This window comes from Schistocerca nitens, chromosome 3, assembly GCF_023898315.1.
Source record: "Schistocerca nitens isolate TAMUIC-IGC-003100 chromosome 3, iqSchNite1.1, whole genome shotgun sequence".
NCBI classification, from domain to species: Eukaryota; Metazoa; Arthropoda; class Insecta; order Orthoptera; family Acrididae; genus Schistocerca; species Schistocerca nitens.
The window spans coordinates 851,825,216-851,847,914 of NC_064616.1; the positions used below are offsets into that span (position 1 = coordinate 851,825,216).

Sequence of the window (22,699 nt, forward strand, 5' to 3'; positions counted from 1 at the left end):
ATCTGGACTGACAGCCATAGAGACCTGTGTTTTCTAGAGATCTCTTTTAGTATTCATTTTGTATTGTCAAACAATTGTACCACAGGGAAATTAGAAGAGCTGCAAGAAAGTTACTTTATGTGGGTCACACACTAATCAGACAGAATGCAATTCATGTCATTACAGATATTTTTTAGTATGATCGTATATAACAATGATGAAAATGTACAAAATTTCTTAAATATTTACGTATTTAAAAAATGTCAAATATCTACCTGAACCTACATGGATGCAATATAAAAACAACATAACATTTCAGTTGATCTCGGCTACAGTCATGTTATTTCCTTATCAAAAAATATCTTGAAAACATTGTGTAGTTTCAAAGCATTCATATCTGTATTTTTCTTGACAAGTAAATGCAATCTTTCGAATAGCTATTTCTAACGTGCTACCCTCAGTATCTACAACAGACACCTGCAGCAGAACCACTGAAGTTCCTGCCACCACCACCACCCCCCCCCCACCCCCCCCCCCCCCCCACCACCACGAATTAACCTTAAGGTTAATAAAGATGAAAATGAGCTTGGATTGGACAATGATAGGGGAGGATATATGGTGTGTGCTTTTCAAAACAACCATCCCAAAATACGTACACTGAAGCGCCGAAGAAACTGGTATAGGCATGCGTACTTAAATAGAGAGATATGTAAACAGGCAGAACACGGCACTGTGGTCATCAATGCCTATATAAGACAAGTGTCTGGTGTAGTTGTTAGATCGGTTACTGCTGCTACAACGGCAGGTTGTCAAGATTTATGAGAGTTTGAACGTGGTGAATATAGTTGGCATGCAAGCAATGGGACACAGCATCTATGAGGTAGTGCTGAAGTGGGGATTTTCCCGTATGACCACTTCGTGTGTGCACTGTGAATATTAGGAATCTGCAAAACATCAAATCTCTGACATCGTTGCGTCCGGAAATAGATCTTGCACGAATGGGACCAATGACGACTGAAGAGAATCGTTCAACATGACAGAAATGCAACCCTTCCACAAATTGCTGCAGATTTCAATGCTGGGCCACCAACAAGTGTCAAGTGTGTTAACCATTCAATGAAACATCATTGATATGGGCTTTCGGAGCCGAAGGCCCATTCGTGTACCCTTGAAGCTTTACACCTCGCCTGGACCCATCAACACCTACGCTGGACTGTTGATGACCGAAAACATGTTGCCTGGTCGGATGAGTCATTTGGAATTGTGTTGAGTGGATGTACATGTAAAAGTATGGAGACAACCTCATGAATCCATGGACCCTGCACATCAGTAGTGGACTGTTCAAGCTGGTGGAGGCTCTGTAATGGTGAGGAGCGTGTGTCATTTGAGTCATATGGGACCCATGAAGCGTCTAGATATGACTGACAGGTGATACATACATAAGCATCCTGTCTGACCACCTTCATCCATTCATGTCCATTGTGCATTCCCATGGAGTTCGGCAATTGCAGCAGGACAATGTGACACCCCATATGTTCAGAATTGCTACAGAGTGGCTCAAGGAACACACTTCTGAGTTTAAGCACTTCTGCTGGCCACCAAACTTCCCAGACATGAACATTACTGAGTATATCTGGGTTGCCTTGCAATGTGCTGTTCAGAAGAGATCTCCACACCCTCTTACTCTTACAGATTTATGGACAGCCCTGCAGGATTCATGGTGTCACTTCCCTCCAGCACTACTTCATACATTAGTCTGAGTCCATGCCAGGTTGTGTTGTGGCACTTCTGCATGCTCGTGGGGCCCTCCACAATATTAGACTGGTGTACCAGTTTCTTTGGCTCGTCAGTGTATTAACACATTGGCTGCACACTTAAGTGATGGATGTTTCAATGGCGTTAGACTGTGGCCACACAGCAGTCAACATTTTAAATAAAACCTGAACTTGGTCGGCCGTACAGGGATTTAAACCTCACTCAGGAATGGGTGTCTAGTACCTTTTGGCCGTGGTTAACTACACTGTTGTTAAATGATTATTAAAAAAACTGCTACCTGTGAATAAATTCTTTCCTCATTCAGCTATATAGTGATATTTTGTTCTCTCATCCACTCATGAACTTTGCTGATAATCATATCAATTGTTGTGTGTGAATTTAAGTTAATTTCCCATTGTACTGTACTCCTGGGAGAGACTAAACTGCTTGTGCTTTTGGTTTTTCAGTCCACAATTTTACAAAACCCATTATCATGTCTGTGTCTACTGTACAGCATCTCCAGATTCATTTCACAAATTTATGATATTTCATGAGTAGTCTTGGAGAAAGCTTGAACTTTCACTTACAGCAGTTCCCGTTTCTTTTGTCTTCCCCCCCCCCCCCCCACACACACACACACACAATAGGTTACCAAGCAATAACAGATGTGGCATGTACCATATTTGGCAATTAACATTTCCATTTAATCCACAATGGTGGGAAAAAGAAGTGCACCATTTACCTTTGTTCCTTTAACTTCTGTGCTATGCTTCCAACCTGCATAACATTTTCTCAATGATTTTAAGCTTCTTGTAGACAATCTGCATTATTGCCTTTCAGTCTAATTTGTATACTCGGTACTTCCCATTTGGGCATATTTATATTTATCAGGCAAACTACTGAAAACCTAAATATGGATGGCCAACCACAGAATTTTTAAACTCATTTCTCCCAAATGCAAGCCCAGTGCACAAACCACTGTATCACTGCACTGAAACTTAACATTTTTATTGTGTTCAAAATACTCTTTGCAGTTGTGCGACTCATATACAGTGCGACAACTGGACACTCGTGGGAAGAAATAGGAGTAGAGAAAAATTTGGTAACATGTATAAACACAGTTTATTAAAAATATTTGCACTACAAAATGTACAGTGAGTATTTCTCAGTAGTTAATGAAATTTTCAGCTGAATTAGGATATTTCTTACTCCATTTGGAGACAAACATCTCTCCACACAATTAGAACTTTTAAATTCATATGGTAATGTACAAAAAATAAAAATAATAAAAAAAAAGACTGCATCAGGCACCATATGGTGGTGGTATTTTCTCTGGGCCCTGAGCAGAGTATAATGATGGAATGGTGCTTGTTCCTGCTGCATTATTGCTGGGGACTGCTTGGTGGGTTCCACTGTCTATGTCCTCATATACAGTCCTGGTTCTGCCAGAATTACCTGAAAAATTCCGGATTAAAGGATTTAAATTTTACAAATATTGTAACATGAGTACACGCTTATGTATAACATAGTAACTCTTATGGTTACGATGCCACCCAGTTACATTATATGAAAAATGTACAACTGGCACTTAAATTATTAACTCTCACAAGGAAACATCCCTAACTTGATCTCATATTTTAAGGAGAAAAAAGCACATCTGCAAGATATTAAGCCCATCAATCAACCTTTTACAAAATTTTGCACTGGATCAGTATGAGAATATTGTTAAAATAATACTGAATATATATAGGTGTGAGGTTGAGATATTACACAGTCATATTACTTACTGTTATTCAAGTAGAATAATGTGTGTTCTTAAACCAGATTTTAAAACTCACAGAGCAGATTTGTGCACCTACCCCCTCCTCTTCCCTCTCATTTTCAACATCTCGCAAACAGAGCACTGGTTGTCACTCTGCTGTACTGTATTTCGCACTCTGGCATTAGGTGGTGGTGGTGGTGGTGGTGGTGGTGGTGGTGGTGTAGTGAATGACCAGCAACCAGTGCATGCAAAAGTTTGAGAGTGGTACTTTCAGAAGGTTATAACTGCATACTTTCAGAATTATGGCCCAAATTTTCACTCTGGCTCAATTCCTGGGGCTGATACCTTACAAGTGCGCTTTTTCCTCCTCAAAATATGAGGTCAAGTTGGTGATGTTTCCTCGACTGAGCAAGCTTTTCAGTAGTTTTGATATTTTTTTCCAGAGCTCAAGGTGAAGGCTGGGAAAGTGCCTCATAATCCACATTTGGGCAAAATGATGAGGGTGCTTAAATTTCTTACTTTATGAGTTTGTATCTTTCTGGAATGTGGTAAGTGATTTGTTGTACTGGTACTGCTTTAAGGAGTAGGAGCATCCAGAGATGATACAATAAAATTTCAGGAAGATATGCATGAAATGCCATAATAACAGTCACTACCTCCCAACAATTTTGAAGTGCTGTCAAATTGACAGTGTACTTTAACAACTGTGACAAACTTCTCCTATTGGAAAGCTACAAACACCCTATGTCAGTAGCAAGGGTGGGTCCGGTAATCATTGGTGGAGCAAACTATGCAGAAATTGGTGGCAAATACAGATTGTGGTCAACATCACAACTAATGATGCAAGTTGTGAGACTAGACTACATTCCTTCCAATGATATAAGTACAGTTGACAAGACTAGCCATTGTGCTTTGATATGCTCACCTTCTGCAGTTTTGTTCTGAGAGATGACTGCAGGCCTCTGATTCTGATACATGTGGAAGGCCTGAGCCAGATACTTAGACAATTCTGTGACAATCCACATTGTGACTCATGACAAATGAGTGACACTGGGTGAAGCAAATCTCCTGTTAATTTTGTTTTCATTACTGCACAGTTTAAGTTGGGAAGCCATTTTCAAATTTGTACATGGTGTTCAATGATGACAATTTTTCAGATAGTTGACTCTCCACCCAGTCAAGTAACAGTTACTGACCACACACAACCTTCCACAAGATGAAAATACGGTATTAGGAAGCCACTCTACAAACTTTCACAGAACTAGTCCAAGTTGGCTAAACCTAAAAGACGAGCTATGTAAGACTCAAGCGAAATTAAATCAGTCTCCCCTGAGCCTGTACCACTGGTCCCTTTCAACCTGGGGTAGGAATGAACTGACTCCTCCCTCCCAAAACCATCACTTTTTCTCTCCTGAGGAAAGAACGAACAGTTCCAAGAGTTAGGAACAGTTTCTCACTTTTAAATGAGTGCTGACAGTGCTGGAAGCTTACCTCCTGAGGGTAAATACTGGCCAGCTATTCTCTCTCTTTTTCACTCATAGTTTCATTTATAAGCAAATCAAATGGCAGCCTTACATTTATGAGTTGAATCTTTCCACTAATTAAAAATCTGGGAAGTGACCCATGCTAGAATAGGCCTTAAGTCAGTGGGGGGTCTGCTTAGCATGCACTTATGAAGGTTGCATGAAGATCACAAAATTATTGACATGTAAGAGTAAAGGAACTGTTGGTAAACCTGAACTATTAGACAGTAAGAAAAATACCAAATATCTCATGAACATTTTCTTAGGAAATTCCAGGAACTAGCCTTCCGGGCACAATGTATGAATAGGCTACAACGCTCTACTTATCACTGACAGAAATGAAGCAGCAAAATTAGACTAATAACTTGCACAATTGTACAAGCAAGCAGTCTGTGAATGGAACTCAAAGAACCCTTAATATATGGTGCAATGAGACAGACACAACCACACACTTCACAGTGACCATACAGTATAGAATAAGGTATTAATTACAATGGTCTTCAGGACTCTATAATATCTAGAAACAAATAGCAGCATAGCAACACTATGAAAGCCTGACACCTGTATGTATTTAACATTTTGCAGGCAACTGCACAACAAAAAATTCTTATCAAACTTTTTTGTTGTCCTCCAAACTCTTTCAAAATCCATGTTAGACACCAGTCTGCAATTAGCTTCAATTAATAATCTGTACATTTACATCTGCATTTATACTCAGCAAGCCACCCAACGGTGTATGGCGGAGGGCACTTTATGTGCCACTGTCATTACCTCCCTTTCCTGTTCCAGTAGCATATGGTTCGCGGGAAGAATGACTGCCGGAAAGCCCCCGTGCGCGCTCGAATCTCTTTAATTTTACATTCGTGATCTCCTCAGGAGGTATAAGTAGGGGGAAGCAATATATTCGATACCTCATCCAGAAACGCACCCTCTCGAAACCTGGACAGCAAGCTACACTGCGATGCAGAGTGCCTCTCTTGCAGAGTCTGCCACTTGAGTTTGCTAAACATCTCCATAATGCTATCACACTTACCAAATAACCCTGTGATGAAACTCGCTGCTCTTCTTTGGATCTTCTCTATCTCCTCTGTCAACCCAACCTGGTATGGATCCCACACTGATGAGCAATACTCAAGTATAGGTCGAACAAGTGTTTTGTATGTCATCTCCTTTGTTGATGGACTACATTTTCTAAGGACTCTCCCAATGAATCTCAACCTGGCACCCGCCTTACCAACAACTCATTTTATATGATCATTCTACTTCAAATCGTTCTGTACACATACTCCCAGATATTTTACAGTGTTTGTTCTGCTATCATATAATCTTGTAGTTAGCAGAAGGAATACTACAACTTTTTTTCCCAGGAGTAAGTCGGAAACAGATGTTTCCAACATAAAAACAGACTTGTTTACATTTAACATTCTACTAATTTTCACATCCTGTTTACATTTAACATATTGGTAATTCTTTTATGCTGCAGGTGTATCCGACAGCTTCTTATTAGTTACCGTAAATCTAATTTTCCTGGTGTAGATGTGCCATTCATCATGCTACTTGTGCATATTTTGACAGTATTCAGGCAATAATGATGTTACTGACACTTAAGAAGACAATCATAATGTAATTTTGAATGAAATATTCTGTTTTAACATTTAAAATGAAATACTTCAGCTTTCAACAGCTGTGTGTGCCACTGTTGTCAGAACTAAAACTACTGACTACTGGGGTTGTCACAGTGTCCCATTTATACAAATGAGGCAGCAGAGTCTGGAACCTTCCAGAAGACAACAGAAATGACATGAGTGGGAAGCTGAGTTGGGCAGCTGGCTATTAATCTGCACAGAGCCTAAGGATTAACCTCATGAAATACCTACAGGATTACACTTGACTGATATTTTTATTTCTGATGAGATAGGTGTAATTGAAAGCCACCAACTGGAAGACCGACACAATAATGGGTGGATGCAATTTTAATTTCACGATACACGAGGTCAAATATTTTGAGAGGTTACTCCCCATACAAATAAGAATTTTGTTGCACTGTCCACTTGTGGCACGTAAAGGAAGATTAAGGTTTAATGCCCCTGTAAATAATGAGATAATTGGAAACCAAGCACAAGTTCAAAATTGGAAAGGTACGGAATGTAAGTGGTCACTTCCTTACTTAGGGCTCCTCTTGGCTTTTACTTTAAGCATCTTAGAGAAGCTAAGAGAATCCTAAATCTGAATGGCTGGACAGGTCCCATGAATGTAAGTCCCAGCCCACAAATTCGTGTATTCGGCGAGGGACTACTTTGAAAAAGAAAAGGAAAACAGTAAGCCTTATTTGTTAAGAGAACTGCAGCAGCATTGAAAATAAGCAAGATTGCTTTTTGTAACTACAGGGAAAGAACACTACAGTATATACAGTGGTGAGAGTGGCACAACAAGGCTGAACACACCAGCAAAGAAGCAGCTGAGGACAAAGCCATTGACTGCTTTGGACGATTTCCTTTTTTTTTTTTTTAGGGCGCAAAACTGCTATGGTCATTAGCGCCCGGTCCGTGACTTAGGAAACAGTAAAAAACCGAAAATGGAAACCAGCAGCAATGGGAACGAAAGTCATAAAATTGGAGAAACTAAAAGCAGAAGGAAGGCTCAAAAATCCACTACAGAAAGGGGTTGGTTGTCCCCAAAAAAAGCTTCAAATGACTGACATCATTTCACTGGCACTAATAAACTCGAGAACGCGATCGGCTGAGCGCGTGTCATCTGCTAAAATCGACGATATATCAGGCGATAGCTGTAGACGGGAGCGTAACGGATTAAAATAGGGGCAGTCAATTAAAAGGTGTCTTACCGTCCACAGCTGAGAGCAGTGGGGACAGAGTGGGGGACGATCGCCGCCTAAAAGATGTCGATGGCTAAAAAGACAGTGCCCTATCCGAAGTCTAGTTAAAATTACCTCCTCCCGACGACGCGTTTGGGAGGAAGAGGTCCAAGCACAAGGAAGAGCTTTCACGTCCCGCAATTTATTATGGGGAAGTGTCGACCAATGCGCATGCCATAAATGAACAACACGACGACATAAAACGCTCCGTAGATCGGCGAAGGGAATCGATCGAATAGCTGGCCGAAGAAGAGAGACTGCAGCCTTGGCTGCAATATCGGCCGCCTCATTTCCACAGATACCAACGTGTCGCAGGAGCCAGAGAAACGCCACCAAGACGCCCCCCAGGTGGAGCAAGCGCAGACCGTCCTGAATCCGGTGGACCAGAGGGTGCACAGGGTAAAGAGCTTGGAGACTGAGGAGAGAGCTGAGAGAATCTGAGCAGATAACGTACTGTATTCGCTGATGGCGGCAGATGTAGTGGACAGCCTGGAGAACAGCGTAAAGCTCCGCAGTATAAACCGAACACTGGTCGGGAAGCCGAAAGGGATTTTGGGTGTCGCCAACAATATAGGCACTCCCTACACCTAACGATGTTTTCGAGCCGTCGGTGTAAATAAATGTGGTGTCCGTCATTTATACACATAGAGCAGCAAATGCCCAACGATAAACAAGTGAAGGGGTACCATCCTTGGGAAATCGACAAAGGTCACAGAGCAGGCAGATCCGGGGAGGGAGCCAAGGCGGTGCTGTACCCCAAGTTGTCAAGAAGGTTTTAGGAAAGCAGAAGGAAAGAGAATGGAGCAGTTGACGGAAGCGGACTCCCGGTGGTAGTAGGGAGGAGGGGCGGCCTGCATACCCTACATCAAAGGAGGTGTCGAAAAAAATGTCATGGGCTGGATTAGCAGGCATGGAAGACAGATGGCTAGCATAACGACTCAGAGGGACTGCTCGCCGATTGGACAGCGGAGGTTCAGCAGTCTCAGTATAAAGGCTTTCCACAGGGCTGGTGTAAAAAGCTCCAGACAGTAAACGTAATGCACGGTGGTGGATAGAGTCGAGACGCCGAAGAATAGACGGCCGAGCAGAGGAGTAGACTATGCTTCCATAGTCCAATTTCGAGCACACTAAGGCGCGATAGAGGCAGAGAAGGACCACTCGGTCCGCTCCCCAGGAGGTACCATTCAGGACACGGAGGGTGTTGAGGGATCGCAGACAGCGAGCTGAAAGATAGGAAACGTGGGAGGACCAGCACAGTTTTCTGTCAAACGTAAGACCCAAGAATTTAGCGACGTCTGAAAACGGAAGGTTGACAGGTCCTAGATGTAAGGAGGGTGGAAGAAACTCCTTACGTCACCAAAAATTAACACAAACGGTCTTACTGGGAGAAAAACGGAAACCGGTTTCGATGCCCCAAGAGTGGAGGCGATCGAGACATCCTTGAAGATGTCGTTCAAGAAGGCTGGTCCGTTGAGAGCTGTAGTAGATCGCAAAATCGTCCACAAAGAGGGAGCCCGAGACATCAGGGAGGAGACAATCCATAATTGGATTTATGGCGATGGCAAACAGTACAACACTCAGCACGGAGCCCTGGGGTACCCTGTTTTCTTGGGAGAAAGTACGGGAGAGAGTAGTGTTCACCCGCACTCTAAATGTGCGCTCTGCCATAAATTCGCGAAGAAAAAGGGGCAGCCGACCTCGAAAGCCCCAAGAGAACAGTGTGCGGAGGATGCCTGTCCTCCAACAGGTATCGTATGCTCTCTCCAGATCAAAAAATATTGCTACTGTTTGGAGTTTCCGGAGAAAATTGTTCATGATATAAGTGGAGAGAGAAACAAGATGGTCAACTGCAGAACGATGCTTTCGGAAACCGCATTGGGCAGGTGTTAAAAGACTGCGGGGCTCCAGCCACCAAGCTAAACGGCAATTCACCATACGCTCCAAAACCTTACATACACTCCTCGTGAGAGAAATGGGGCGATAGCTAGAGGGGAAATGTTTGTCCTTTCCAGATTTCGGAACAGGAACGACGATAGCTTCCCGCCATCGTCTGGGGAAAGTACTGTCGGTCCAAATTCGATTGTAAAGGCGAAGGAGGTAACGCAGACTATGGGATGATAAATGCAGCAACATTTGGACGTGGATACCATCTGGTCCTGGGGCGGAGGAGTGAGAAGAAGAGAGTGCATGTTGGAGTTCCTGCATGGAGAAAACAGTACTGTAGCTTTCGCGATTTTGAGAGGAGAAAGCAAGATGTCACACTTCCGCTGCACGTTTCTTCGGGAGAAACGCTGGCGGGTAATTTGAAGAGCTCGAAATCTCAGCAAAGTGCTGACCCAATGAGTTAGAAATTGCGACGGGGTCCACTAATGTATCATGTGCGACAGTGAGCCCAGAGACTGGGGAGAGACTAGGCGCGCCTGAGAACCGTCGAAGCCGACTCCAAACTTCCGAGGAGGGAGTGAAGGTGTTAAATGAGCTAATAAAGAATTTCCAACTTGCCTTCTCGCTATCGCGGATGACACGACGGCATCGCATACAGGACTGCTTATAGAGGATACAGTTGGCCAAAGTAGGATGGTGGCGGAAAATGCGAAGAGCACGTCACCGCTCACGTAATGCGTCACGGCATGCCTCGTTCCACCAAGGAACTGGGGGGCACCGGGGCAATTCGGAGGTGCGTGGTATTGAACGTTCCGCAGCTGTAAGAATAACGTCTGTAATATGTGTGACCTCATTGTCGACGCTAGGAAAGTGACGGTCATCGAATGTCGCTAGAGACGAAAAAAGTGTCCAATCGGCTTGGGCAAACTTCCAGCGTCGCGGGCGCATATATGGCAGTTGAGGCTGCAGTCTAAGGACACATGGAAAGTGGTCACTCGAGTGTGTATCATCAAGGGCGAACCATTCGAAGCGCCGAGCTAGCAGAACAGTACCGACCGCAAGGTCCAAATGAGATAAATTTGTCGTGGAGGCAGACAAAAATGTGGGGACCCCAGTGTTGAGGCAAACTATATCCGCTTGGTGGAAGACGTCTAGCAATAGTGAGCCATGTGGACAAGGATGTGGAGATCCCCAAAGCGGGTGGTGGGCATTAAAGTCCCCAACCAGCAAATAGGGGGGTGGAAGCTGACCAAGAAGATGAAGCAGATCAGCTCGTGCCATTGGTGTGGACGATGGCATGTATACAGTACAAAGAGAGAACGTGTATCCAGAAAGGGAAAGACGGACGGTGACAGCTTGGAAGTAAGTGATTAAGTGGATTGGGTGATAATGGAGAGTATCATGGAGAAGAATCATGAGTCCTCCATGGGCTGGAGTGCCTTCAACAGAGGGGAGATCATATCGGGCAGACTGAAAATGAGGGAGAACAAAGCGGTCATGGGGACGCAGCTTTGTTTCCTGAAGACAGAAGATGACCGGCGAGTAGGATCGTAAGAGGATCAACAATTCATCCCGATTGGCTCGAATGCCGCGGATATTCCAGTGGATAATTGACATAGGGTGAACAGAAAATGGAGGAATGTGACCAAAGTTGCCGTCAACTCAACGACTGCTCAGAGCTTGCAACTGACAGCATGGAGTGGCATTCAGCCGAAGGCAGAAGATCCTGATCCATAGGTTGTTCAGGAGCAGCTCCTGCCACCAGCGATCGGCCGGTTGATCGGCTGCCAGCAGTGCGTCTCGGCGACACAGAAGACGGCTGAGGGTGATTTCCGCCAGGTGGTGCTGTAGATGGGACACGCCTTGGCGGAGGAGGAGATGAACTGGGTTTCTTTGTAGCCTTCTTGGAATTATGATGTTTAGAAGAAGGAGGAACCGATGGTTGTGAAGTTGGGGTACGTAAAAAATCTTCACGAGTGTGCTCTTTTTTCGAAGACTTGGTGTCTGACTTTTGGGCTCGAGATTTAGCAGAACCCGATGAAGGGTTAGCCATAGAGTGGGCAGGCGAAAGTGGTGAGGTTGAACGGGCGATCTTTGCGCTGGCCGATCTGACGACCGTGGTACTGAAGGTGAGGTCGCAAGTCTGCGTGGCCGCCTCCTTTGTTGGCCGAGGGGAAGCAAGGACAGTGCTGTATTTTCCTGTCTGAGGCACGGTGGGCTGTCGACTGGCAAATAATTTTCGAGCAGCAAAGGTCGACACCTTTTCCTTCACTCTGATTTCCTGGATGAGCTATTCGTCCTTAAAAACGGGGCAATCTCGAGAGGAAGCAGCGTGGTCACCCATACAGTTGATGCAGCGAGGGGATGGAGGTGGACAAGCACCCTCATGGGCATCCTTGCCACACGTAACACATTTGGCCGGATTGGAACAGGACTGGCTAGTGTGATTGAACCGCTGACACCGATAGCAACGCGTAGGGTTCGGAACGTAAGGGCGAACGGAAATTATCTCATAGCCTGCTTTGATTTTCGATGGGAGTTGAACTTTGTCAAATGTCAAGAAGACAGTTCGGGTTGGAATGAGGTTCATGTCAACCCTTTGCGCAACTCTATGAACAGCCGTTACGCCCTGGTCAGACAGGTAGTGCTGAATTTCTTCGTCAGACAATCCATCGAGGGAGCGTGTATAAACGACTCCACGCGACGAATTTAAAGTGCGGTGCGCTTCAACCCGGACAGGGAAGGTGTGGAGCAGTGAAGTACGCAGCAATTTTTGTGCCTGGAGGGCACTGACTGTTTCTAACAACAAGGTGCCATTCCGTAATCTGGAACAAGACTTTACAGGACCTGCAATTGCGTCGAAACCTTTCTGAATAATGGAAGGGTTGACCGTGGAGAAGTCGTGACCTTCATCAGACCGAGAAACAACAAGGAACTGTGGCAACGATGGAAGAACTGACTGTGGCTGAGACTCAGTGAACTTATGTTTGTGAGCAGACATAGTGGAAGGTGAGGAAACCATTGCGGAAGAATCCCCCATGATTACCGGCGTCTCCGATGGCGCGCTCCTCCCTTGTGGGAGCCCTCTCTGAGGGCACTCCCACCTTAGGTGATTGTTCACACCTCAGGTCACACCTCCCGACAAACGGACAGAGGGACCAATCGGCACTTTCGGAAGGTATCAGCTCGGGTAATCACCCCTCCCTGAGCCTGGCCGTTACCAGGGGGTACGTACGTGTCCTACCTGTCTACCCGGGGCGGGGAATTACGCGTTACCCTGTCACCGGCTACGCTTGGAAATGCGTGGGTCGGCCTTCAGACACGCACAGGGAGGAAAAGAGAGAAAGGGAAAGGAAAGAAGAGGGGTCTCAAACGCCGCAGCGGAGAAAAGGGTAAAGAGAAGAGGTAAGGAAAAGAGAAGGACAAAGGAAGGATGAAGACATACAAGCAAGGAAGGCGAAGAATGCGGTACATTTACAAGCGTCCGTCTCTGGACGTAGGCACAAACCATACTCCCAGAGGGGGATAAAGGGAAGGAAAGAGCCAGAGGTGAGGGGGGGGGGGGGGAGCGAAGGTGGGGATGGGGAAGGATGCAGAAAGGGAAGGTATGCAGCCCGGAAAGGAAGGAAGGCCACATTAGCTCGGGGTCCCGTGCTCGCTACACACGTATCCACAAAAGAGTTGTGGACCCCCTGGGGGGGGGACGATTTTTGAGAAAGACGCTATTTGTCCTCATACATATGGCTATTATAAGAGAAGCAAACATTCCACTCTACCTGTGTCACTTCACAAAGATGATCTTTCCAAGAAAGCAAATTTTCATTACATACAGTACTAAAAGACAGGCTTGAGCTATTCAGTGTTTAATGGACCCAAAATATTGATGGAAAGGACAGATTTAATCGCATGGCAGTGTATATTTCTGCACAAGATCAAGGTTGAAAATATAGTGTGGATAGATGAAACGTGGGTTAATGCCAGACATTCATTATGTAGGGGCTGGAGTGATGGAATGCCACAGGGGACCAAGGCAATGCCTGTTGGAAAAGGAGGGCACATTATTGTTTTATATGCAGGTACGTCGAACAGTTATGTGCCAAACTGCTTGTTTATGTTTTGTTAAAGAAAGACTGGTTATTACCATGAAGAGAAGAACAGTGTGGTTTTTCAAAAGTGGTTCGAAATGTTGCTTATGACAAATCTGACAAGTCCATCTGTTATTGTCATGGGCCATAACCCCTTATCATTCCGTTGTTCACAATAGGACAATGACTATGGCAACAAAAAAAGAAGATATTATTCAGTGGCTGAAATGACGAAAAGTGGATTTGAAAGAATCTATGAAGAAGGCAGAATTACTCAAGATTATGCCATAAAAGAACCACAATTTCTGACATATGTAGTTTATGAGAGTGCAAAAAGGCACGAGCATGAAATTGCTTGGCTTCCTCCATATCATTGTCACTTCAAAGCCGTTGAAGGGATATGGCCGCAAATAAAAAATTATTTTCCTACATACAATACAAAATTCATTATGTATGAAGTTGAAATCTTTTTGTAGCAGATATTAATCAAGTACAAATGAGACATGGACAAAAATTATTGTACTGTTCACAAGTGTCATCAGAGAGGCAGCCAAAAATGAAGGCATTGTGGAAGAATGCATAGAAAATTTAATTATACAACTGGGAAGGAGCAGTGAGAGTTCGAGCAGTGCCGAAGAAGACTATTTCATGTCACATTCTGACAGTAATTAGAGAGGTGTTCCTCCATTAGCATAGCTACAACACACTCCGTAACATAAGGAGTGACCAATCATCATTATTGTGAGTACCACCTTCAGATTTTAACTGTTAATACTTTGCTGTCCACACGTCTCGTACAAATGTATTCGCTTGGTGCCGGCAGTGCTAGTTCAGATTACTTGGCTTGTCGCCAGCCGTTCTTGACATTATCGGGAGGTTATACATTGTTAAGTTTTCCTAATCTTGTTGTTAGTTCTCCTAAGGTCACAACCCTGTTTCCCCATTCTCATAAAATTTCAGAGATATACATAGATAAATAAATACAAAATCTGTTTGTTTCATATATTTGTTTATTTGTATTGTCTTTGGTACTTAGTACTACTCTTTCGTAAGATATGCAGCAAAAAGTCTCCAAGATGTAACGCAACTCCACAAGACTTGCACATTAAGTTTGTTGTTCTCCATTTTTTGTTTTTGCTACATACATGGCAGTTACTTCATTTTCGTTTATTCGTTTCGGAAATAAGTATTAGCTGGTGTTGCTTTACGTGGCCGGAAAGTCTGTCAACCAGATCATGAGGAGACGAATGCAATGTAGTGGCAACCCTTAAGTTTTGCTCAGAAGCAGGTACACTGTCTTTTGTCCACGAATCACACACCTCCAATAAAAAAAATCGTGAAATCACTCTTGTGGTCTGTACTGAAATATTGCCACGTATGAGACACATTAAATAATGCGCAATTAAAGAAGTACATGCAAACCTTTTTTTGACCATTTTATAATTTTTCTGTATATAGGGTAATAACTCAAATATTGGTCTGCCCGATCCACTCCTTTCATGTATTTGTTGTAGTCTAATACACTTCAGCTTTTTTATTGTGTAATTGGTTTTTCTACATTTTCTTTGAGTGTCAAAGTGGCATTATGTATTGTAGAGATCATTTGTATTGTTTTAGTTTTCGAAGCTCTCCATACCTGTGCGAGTACTTCACCTTTCCATTGATGACAAGATTCAAACACATTGACTTTTGCGTGCTTTAATTTTTCCCAAAATCCTATATTTTGCCGTATCATTCCACAAACTCTAATTTTCTTTTCCAGTAACTTCTCTGCAAGTTCTACACTGTTATAATTATCCATGTAGAGGTCATGCCACTTTCCATAAGAAGGTGTCAATAGTTCAATCACCGTTTTTGCTAAAGGCTATCATGCACCGCTATATATCTTGAATGAGGAAACGTATCCCACACTCTAATCTCACAGCATCTGAATGAGTATGCCATATTACGTCATTTTCGATGGATTGTAAACTTTAAAATTTAACCGTCCACGCCACAGTATCATTCCTTCATCAATTGAGATGTTTTGACTTGAATTAAAGGTCTCTCTCAACTTTTCAGAAAACAATCAATTACGAATTGCACTTCGAAAAGCCAGTTGGCATTATCCCGTTAATTATTGTTGTCAGAAAAAATGTAAAAATAATAATATTTGTCTGAATCAGATGTGGGACATTGTTTTGTGAAATATCGGTGTGTCTATCAATGGATTCGTTGACCAATAATCAGTGATCCTTGCTGTTTTTTTACAATTCCCATAAGGACAGCAAGCCTAAACCATTTTCGAAGTTTGGGTCCCATAATGTCGACAAATTTGCCATTTTTTAAAATCCAGTTTCCTTCTACTGCAATTCTGACTATAGTACTTGTTGGTTTTGTTGCTAATATATTCAAATAGATCATTCCCAATATACAATTCTATGATATTCTCGATGCTCTGTGTATCTTTGGGAAATATGTTTGGACTGCAAAATCTTTCAAATTTCTTACTGGTCCTTGGTAAATCAAAGTCTGACCACTGTGCACTGTCGTCGTCTTCTGATTCATCCAAATCAGTTGGCAACTGTAGCATTCGCCGAATTCTTCTTGAATGTATTTTAGTATCTTCTGACAATTCTGCTTCACTTTCATTTTTTTGATATTCAGTGTCTTGTTCCCACTCGGCCAAGTCGTCTGAAACGTCAGACAAGGCGTCCACGCATTCATCGTAAATAATCTTACTGTCTCTCATCTGCCATGATGAAAGGGCACATACTTGGTGACGTGTATAACTTATTGTTACCTAAATAAAACACCAACAGAATGCAAAAGATACTAAAGTGCTGTCGCTTGCCACTGCGCGATACTACGCTCACGACACCACTGTGTTGTCGCCAGCCACTGTGCGATACTATGTACACGACACCACTGTTGTGTCACTGGCTGTTGACTGCTGTTTCGTGCACGGCACCACTGTGGTGTCGCCGGATGGCATATTGTTAATATACTGATAAATTATTCAGTCTCTCATTGCAGAACTAATTAATATTGCTAATATTTAACAATGGAAACAAAAATTGTGAATTTTCGATTTGAGAAAATTTTTTTCATTTGTATTTTGAAGTTTGACAAATAACTCGATGCTGTTTCGGGATATTAGATACTAAATATGCTCATTTACATTTTTCGTTATTATACAGGGTGTTCCATTTATCTGGTGACCGTCTGTGCAGTGCAATGGATACTGGGCAATGAGAGCTCCGTTGCCCATTTACTGCTGCGGTACAACATGAATACATTTAAAATTTAAGCAAATAAATTTTGTACTCGCCAATGTCATGCAATTACCTGCCATTATTTTCCACACATTTCTGACATCTACTCAAGAAATTATCACATGATGTAATTATGTCCAAGATACTGAATTAATTGATTCACGGATATTATCCTCGAGTTCCTCTGTCGTGTGAGGATTTGTTGTGTACACTTCGTCCTTCAGTGCACCCCACAAATAATCACATGGAGTTAAATCGGGACTTCTCGTGGTCCAGATATTGTTACTAATCATTCTTTCATTGAACACATCATTAATTGCATGCAAAGAAACATTGGTCATATGAACCCTTGCTGAATCCTGTTGAAGAAATGTGAAGCTTCATTCTCTTTCATTTAGTTCATTAAAAATGACTGCAAAATGTTTTTTACACATCTTTCACTTGTAACTGTGTCATCAAAAAGAATTGGGCCTATTATTCTGTCACCACTAACTGCACATCACATCCCTATTTTTTGATCATGACATGGTTCCTCATGAAGCACAACAGGTCTACCTGCGCTCCAATGTTGACAGTTTTGGGAATTAACATACCTGTGTAATGGGAACCAAGCCTCATCTGACAACAGAATGAGGTAAGGATCCATTTCACCTTCACACACTTTTTTAAAAAACCCATTCGCAACACTTAACCCTGTGTGCAGGATCACCAGGTCGAAGTTATTGTACTACTTCTACTTCATAAGGCCTTAGACCAAGCAGCTTAGCACTTCTTTGTACAGAGGTGCACAATATTTGTGTTTGCTGCAAAAGATGTCTAAGACTTTTCAGGTATGCAGTGTCATCGCGATGAGCTTCTGTGAGCACCATACGTCATCTTCTATGCTTCTAGTCTTTAACACTTCTCGCTTCACAAAATTTATTCACTAATTTGTGAACTCCGTCACAACTCTGAACTCTAACACCTCGAAATTTCTGTTCAAACAATCTCCGAACAGTATGGCGGACTCTCTACACACAAATGTATCATAAACAAACATTTGTTACAGAATTGAATAATTCGCTCTTGCCATGGTTGCATTCGCAAACTTCCCTGTTACACTTGTGATGCCCGTTTCACTGCTCTAATAACACAGCTCGACAAAGTATGTGTGTATGGCCTTCAGGCATGGCTGGCCTGCAGTATCCCAGGTAGGCAGTCATCCGATAAATGGAACACACTGTATATTACAAGTAGCAACTGTAACTAAATTCATGCATACACTATAGCTAACAGCACTTATGGTCCTGGGTGAACCAACAGAATTATCTTTTTAGGTTTGCCTTCACTTGATCGAATGTCTTCTGCATTTCTCGTGTCTAATGCAGTGACTGCTGGCCACTCATGTTCTTTACCATTAATCCTGCTAACAGCACCTGCGCACTGGCCACCCTTGGCAGATGTCGATTGCAGTTTCGTGCTCCTAAAAACCTTCCAAGTTTGTGGTAGTCAGTTGATCAAAGTATCTCTTCAATTATGGCTATTTTATCCTTCAAGGGGCACATCCCAGCTGCTGACCGTTTGTCACCAACGAATGTCACCTGCTGTTGCCAGAACATGCTTTTTGCCTTACTGATTACCATTCCATATTTATTGATGTTCTCAAAAATGGCCCTGAGGTGCTCTTCATGCAACTCCTCTGACTTTGAGAACACCAGTATATTGTCCAAATATACAAAACAACTTTGCAGTCCCTTTAGCAGCTCATTAATAAACCACTGCCATGCCGTGTCTGTGCTGTGCTGTGTTCTTCAAGCTGAATGGCATTTGCACACACTCAAACAAACCAAAGGGTTTTGTTACTGCTGTCTTTGGTATATCCTTCTCAGTTACTTTCATCTAATAGTATGCTTTTCTTGTAGTCAATTATGCTAATTATTGTCACTCCTGCCAGAACTCTGGTGACATCCTTGATGATGAGTATCAGGTAGTGGTCAGGCACTGTACCGGTGTTTAACACCTGGTAGTCACATAGAGCTTCCAGTTGCCATCTTTTTTTACCATGTGCAGTGGCGACACTCGGCGGCTATCAGATCTACATAGCATGCTCACCTTACACAAACACTCAAATTCTGCCTTTGATACTATGAAATGGTCTGGGGCTAACCTTTGTTGGAGCACTGTGTTGTGCAACACCATTGGCATATGCGCCATGTTGTTGCCACTTTCGTCAGTTACCACACAACTGTGTGTGTGTGTGTGTGTGTGTGTGTGTGTGTGTGTGTGTGTGTGTGTGTGTGTGTGTGTCATGGTCCAACTTTTTTCTGTCTTAGCATACCTGTGATGAATTCTCCTCTTTCCTAATTTGTGTGGTGCTGATGTGTACCTCTATTCCTATCTGACACAGGAAATTGGCAACCACTACGACCTCTGCTAGCACAAAGGTCGATCAGTAACTCTGCTGGAACCCTTAATATCTCAATTTCACATTTTCTCCATCATAATCTTACCTGCTGAGATTCCAGTAACCTCTTCAGAGGAAACTTATTTACTCAAAGTTTTCGCCAGGTTGTTCAAACTATGACAAACTCAGCAAACTAGTTATGTGAATTTTATTAGGCACAATGCTACATTAATAAAGGAATAGTAATCACATACTTATGAATATAAACAAGCAAACAGCAGTGTTCTTTTTGTGGCCTGCCATGCCTACTGCTGTCATATGAGTGTGCACAAGTGGCGGTGGTGGTGGTTAGCGTTTAACGTCCCGTCGACAACGAGGTCATTAGAGATGGAGAGTGTGCACAAGGTTTTGTGAATCTTGTTGCTCTGTTGCCAAACCACCGGTGATACCAACAAATCTGTTCCTGTTGGCTGTTTTGGGCAGCTCTTAATTGTTTCTTGGCCAGGTAAGTTTTTCTAGTTTTGCAATACTACTGACACTTGCCTCTGTAGTGCATCATATTGCTGTTAAGCTTGTGCATTTGTTTAGTAATATCCACGTGCTGGCCCTTCCGTATTGCTGCAGTTTCTTGCTGTGTGCAACCATCTCACCATTGTCACGTTTGCTCTATGTGTACTGTCCAATTTTGCATAAATTTGGTCTGCCAGTGTTATCAGCATCTAAACATCGTCTCTCACCAGACACTACTGCTGCCCTGACTGCACCTTGCAACTACGCTAGCCACATGTGTCTCCGTATAGCATATGGTAACTGCTTCTGCAATGATTCCTTGTAAGTACTACCAATATTTGGAGAGTGTGTTCTATCTTCAGTACCTGTTGTATATTTTTACCTAGTGGTTTACACATTCTGCTGATCAACAATATTTCCAAGCATGTATACCGCTGTTTTACCAGTGGATTAAGTATGATATCTGCACCTATGGCAGCTGCCCTGGTGTCTGATGCTTTTACTGACACTGCAAACCTCATGCATTCATCTTATCTCATTCTGTTCAAATGCCAGCTTAAGCATTGTAAACCAAAGTTCCGGTTTGTTCAGCGTTAACTGTGATGTCTGCACCTTCGTTTGGGATTCATTTGTTGCTGCACATCTGCTGCTAACTGCTGGACTTCGGCTCACTGCAGAATTCTCCTGTTCCTCAACTGCCAACTGCAACCCAACTTCTCCGATAGCTGCTAACTCTCACTGTGTGCGCATGCATGTTTTGCCCCTTGACTCAACAGTATTGCTTAGCTCTGCATACCCATTTGTGTATCTCTGGTTGGTTGCATGATCACCACTCATATGTTGTATCCAAATAATTACCACACGTCAGGATTTCTCTAAACCTTATTACCAATCTTAGGCACGCATTGTCAAAAGAAATGCAAAATATTACAACCAAAGACAAATAATTAAATCCAAGGCATAAAGCAACTACCAACTGGGTCTGCTCCAGGGAATAAAAACCAACTTGGACTGTGCACACGTCACTCTGGTGGCAACAGCTCCCACAATGTTATTAGTGTTTGGCTGAACATCACATGTGTATCCACACAAGTACTGTGGTTTTAAAACTTCCTGGGGTTGTTTTTACTTGTGATAGCTCTGGTACCTAAGACAGAAGCTTTTCACAGCAACTGACTGTGGTACAATATGCTTTTCTGTCAGTGCGTACAACCTGTGGGGCACCACCTATTGAAAGTATTTCATCACTTTAGGCAAGTGAACACTCAAGATCCAGACTTTCACACCCATTCTTAAAATTAGTGAAGTTACAATATGACAACAGTACCATTAACAAACAATAAATCTAGCCTATTTTGATGGTCTGTATCGTAATCCATAAAATATTAAAAGAACTCTATGTGTTAAAGCATAGAAAACACTACGTAAATAACACTTACACCCACTTTTTATTTTCCTTGCACTTTTATTGGTGCTAAACCTTATGAATTGCAACATTGTCTAACTAGGTCCAATGCCGTGCGGGTGGAAGAGTAATACTAATTGTTTTAATGCAGACTAAACAGTTTAAAATTTACACTACTGGCCATTAAAATTGCTACACCACAAAGATGACATGCTACAGACGTGAAATTTAACCGACAGGGAGAAGATGCTGTGATATGCAAATGATTAGCTTTTCAGAGCATTCACACAAGGGTGGCGAAGGTGGCGACACCTACAACGTGCTGACATGAGGAAAGTTTCCAACCCATTTCTCATACACAAACAGCAGTTGACCGGCGTTGCCTGGTGAAATGTCATCGTGATGCCTTGTGTAAAGAGGAGAAATGCATCACGTTTCCGCCAATTCCAGGAAACGCATTTGCATTTCCTGACCTATCCCAATGAAGACGGTACAAAGTAATGGCTGTGACAGGTCTGACCAGAAGATTTAACACAGCCATTCCACTGCTAAACTTTTCACCTGAAGCTGAAATAATACAATGGCATGTAAATACACAACCGACACGGTCACATTGTAGCCTATCGTGATTGCGGTTTATCGTATCGCGACAATGCTGCTCGCATTGGTCGAGATCCAATGACTGTTAGCAGAATATGGAATCGGTGGGTTCAGGAGGGTAATACAGAACGTCGTGCTGGATTCCAACGGCCTCGTATCACTAGCAGTCAAGATGACAAGCTGTAACGGATCGTGCATCCACGTCTCTATCCCCGAGTCAACAGATGGGGACGTTTGCAAGACAACTACCATCTGCATGAACAGTTTGACGACGTTTGCAGCAGCATGGACTATCAGCTTGGAGACCATGGCTGCGGTTACCCTTGACGCTGCATCACAGACAGGAGCGCCTGCGATGGTGTACTCAACAACAAACCTGGGTGCACGAATGGCAAAATGTCATTTTTTTGGATGAATCTAGGTTCTGTTTACAGAATCATGATGGTCGCATCCATGTTTGGTGACATTGCGGTGTACGCACACTGGAAGCGTGTATTCCTCATCGCCATACTGGCGTTATCACCCGGCGTGATGGTATGAGGTGCCATTGGTTACTCGTCTCTGTCATCTCTTATTCGCATTGACGGCACTTTGAACAGTGGATGTTACATTACATTTCATTTCAGATGTGTTACGACCCGTGGCTCTACCCTTCATTTGATCCCTGTGAAACCCTCCATTTCAGCA

At 43.0% G+C, this 22,699-nt stretch overlaps 1 protein-coding gene across 4 annotated transcripts in view; it reads right to left on the minus strand.

Annotated features, from left to right (window-relative positions):
- Positions 1 to 2,851: 2,851 nt before the first annotated feature.
- The window catches only part of LOC126248882 (type-1 angiotensin II receptor-associated protein-like), a 72,848-nt gene continuing 53,000 nt past the window's right edge, over positions 2,852 to 22,699 (minus strand). The window contains exon 8 of one of the 4 annotated variants that reach the window (XM_049950339.1): positions 2,852 to 3,189. In XM_049950339.1, the coding sequence (XP_049806296.1) occupies positions 3,038 to 3,189 (152 nt within the window). In that variant the 3' untranslated portion in view covers positions 2,852 to 3,037. Of the gene's footprint in view, positions 3,190 to 21,791; positions 21,980 to 22,699 lie in introns of those variants that run through there. The other 3 variants (XM_049950338.1, XM_049950340.1, XM_049950341.1) reach the window with 3 other exon arrangements.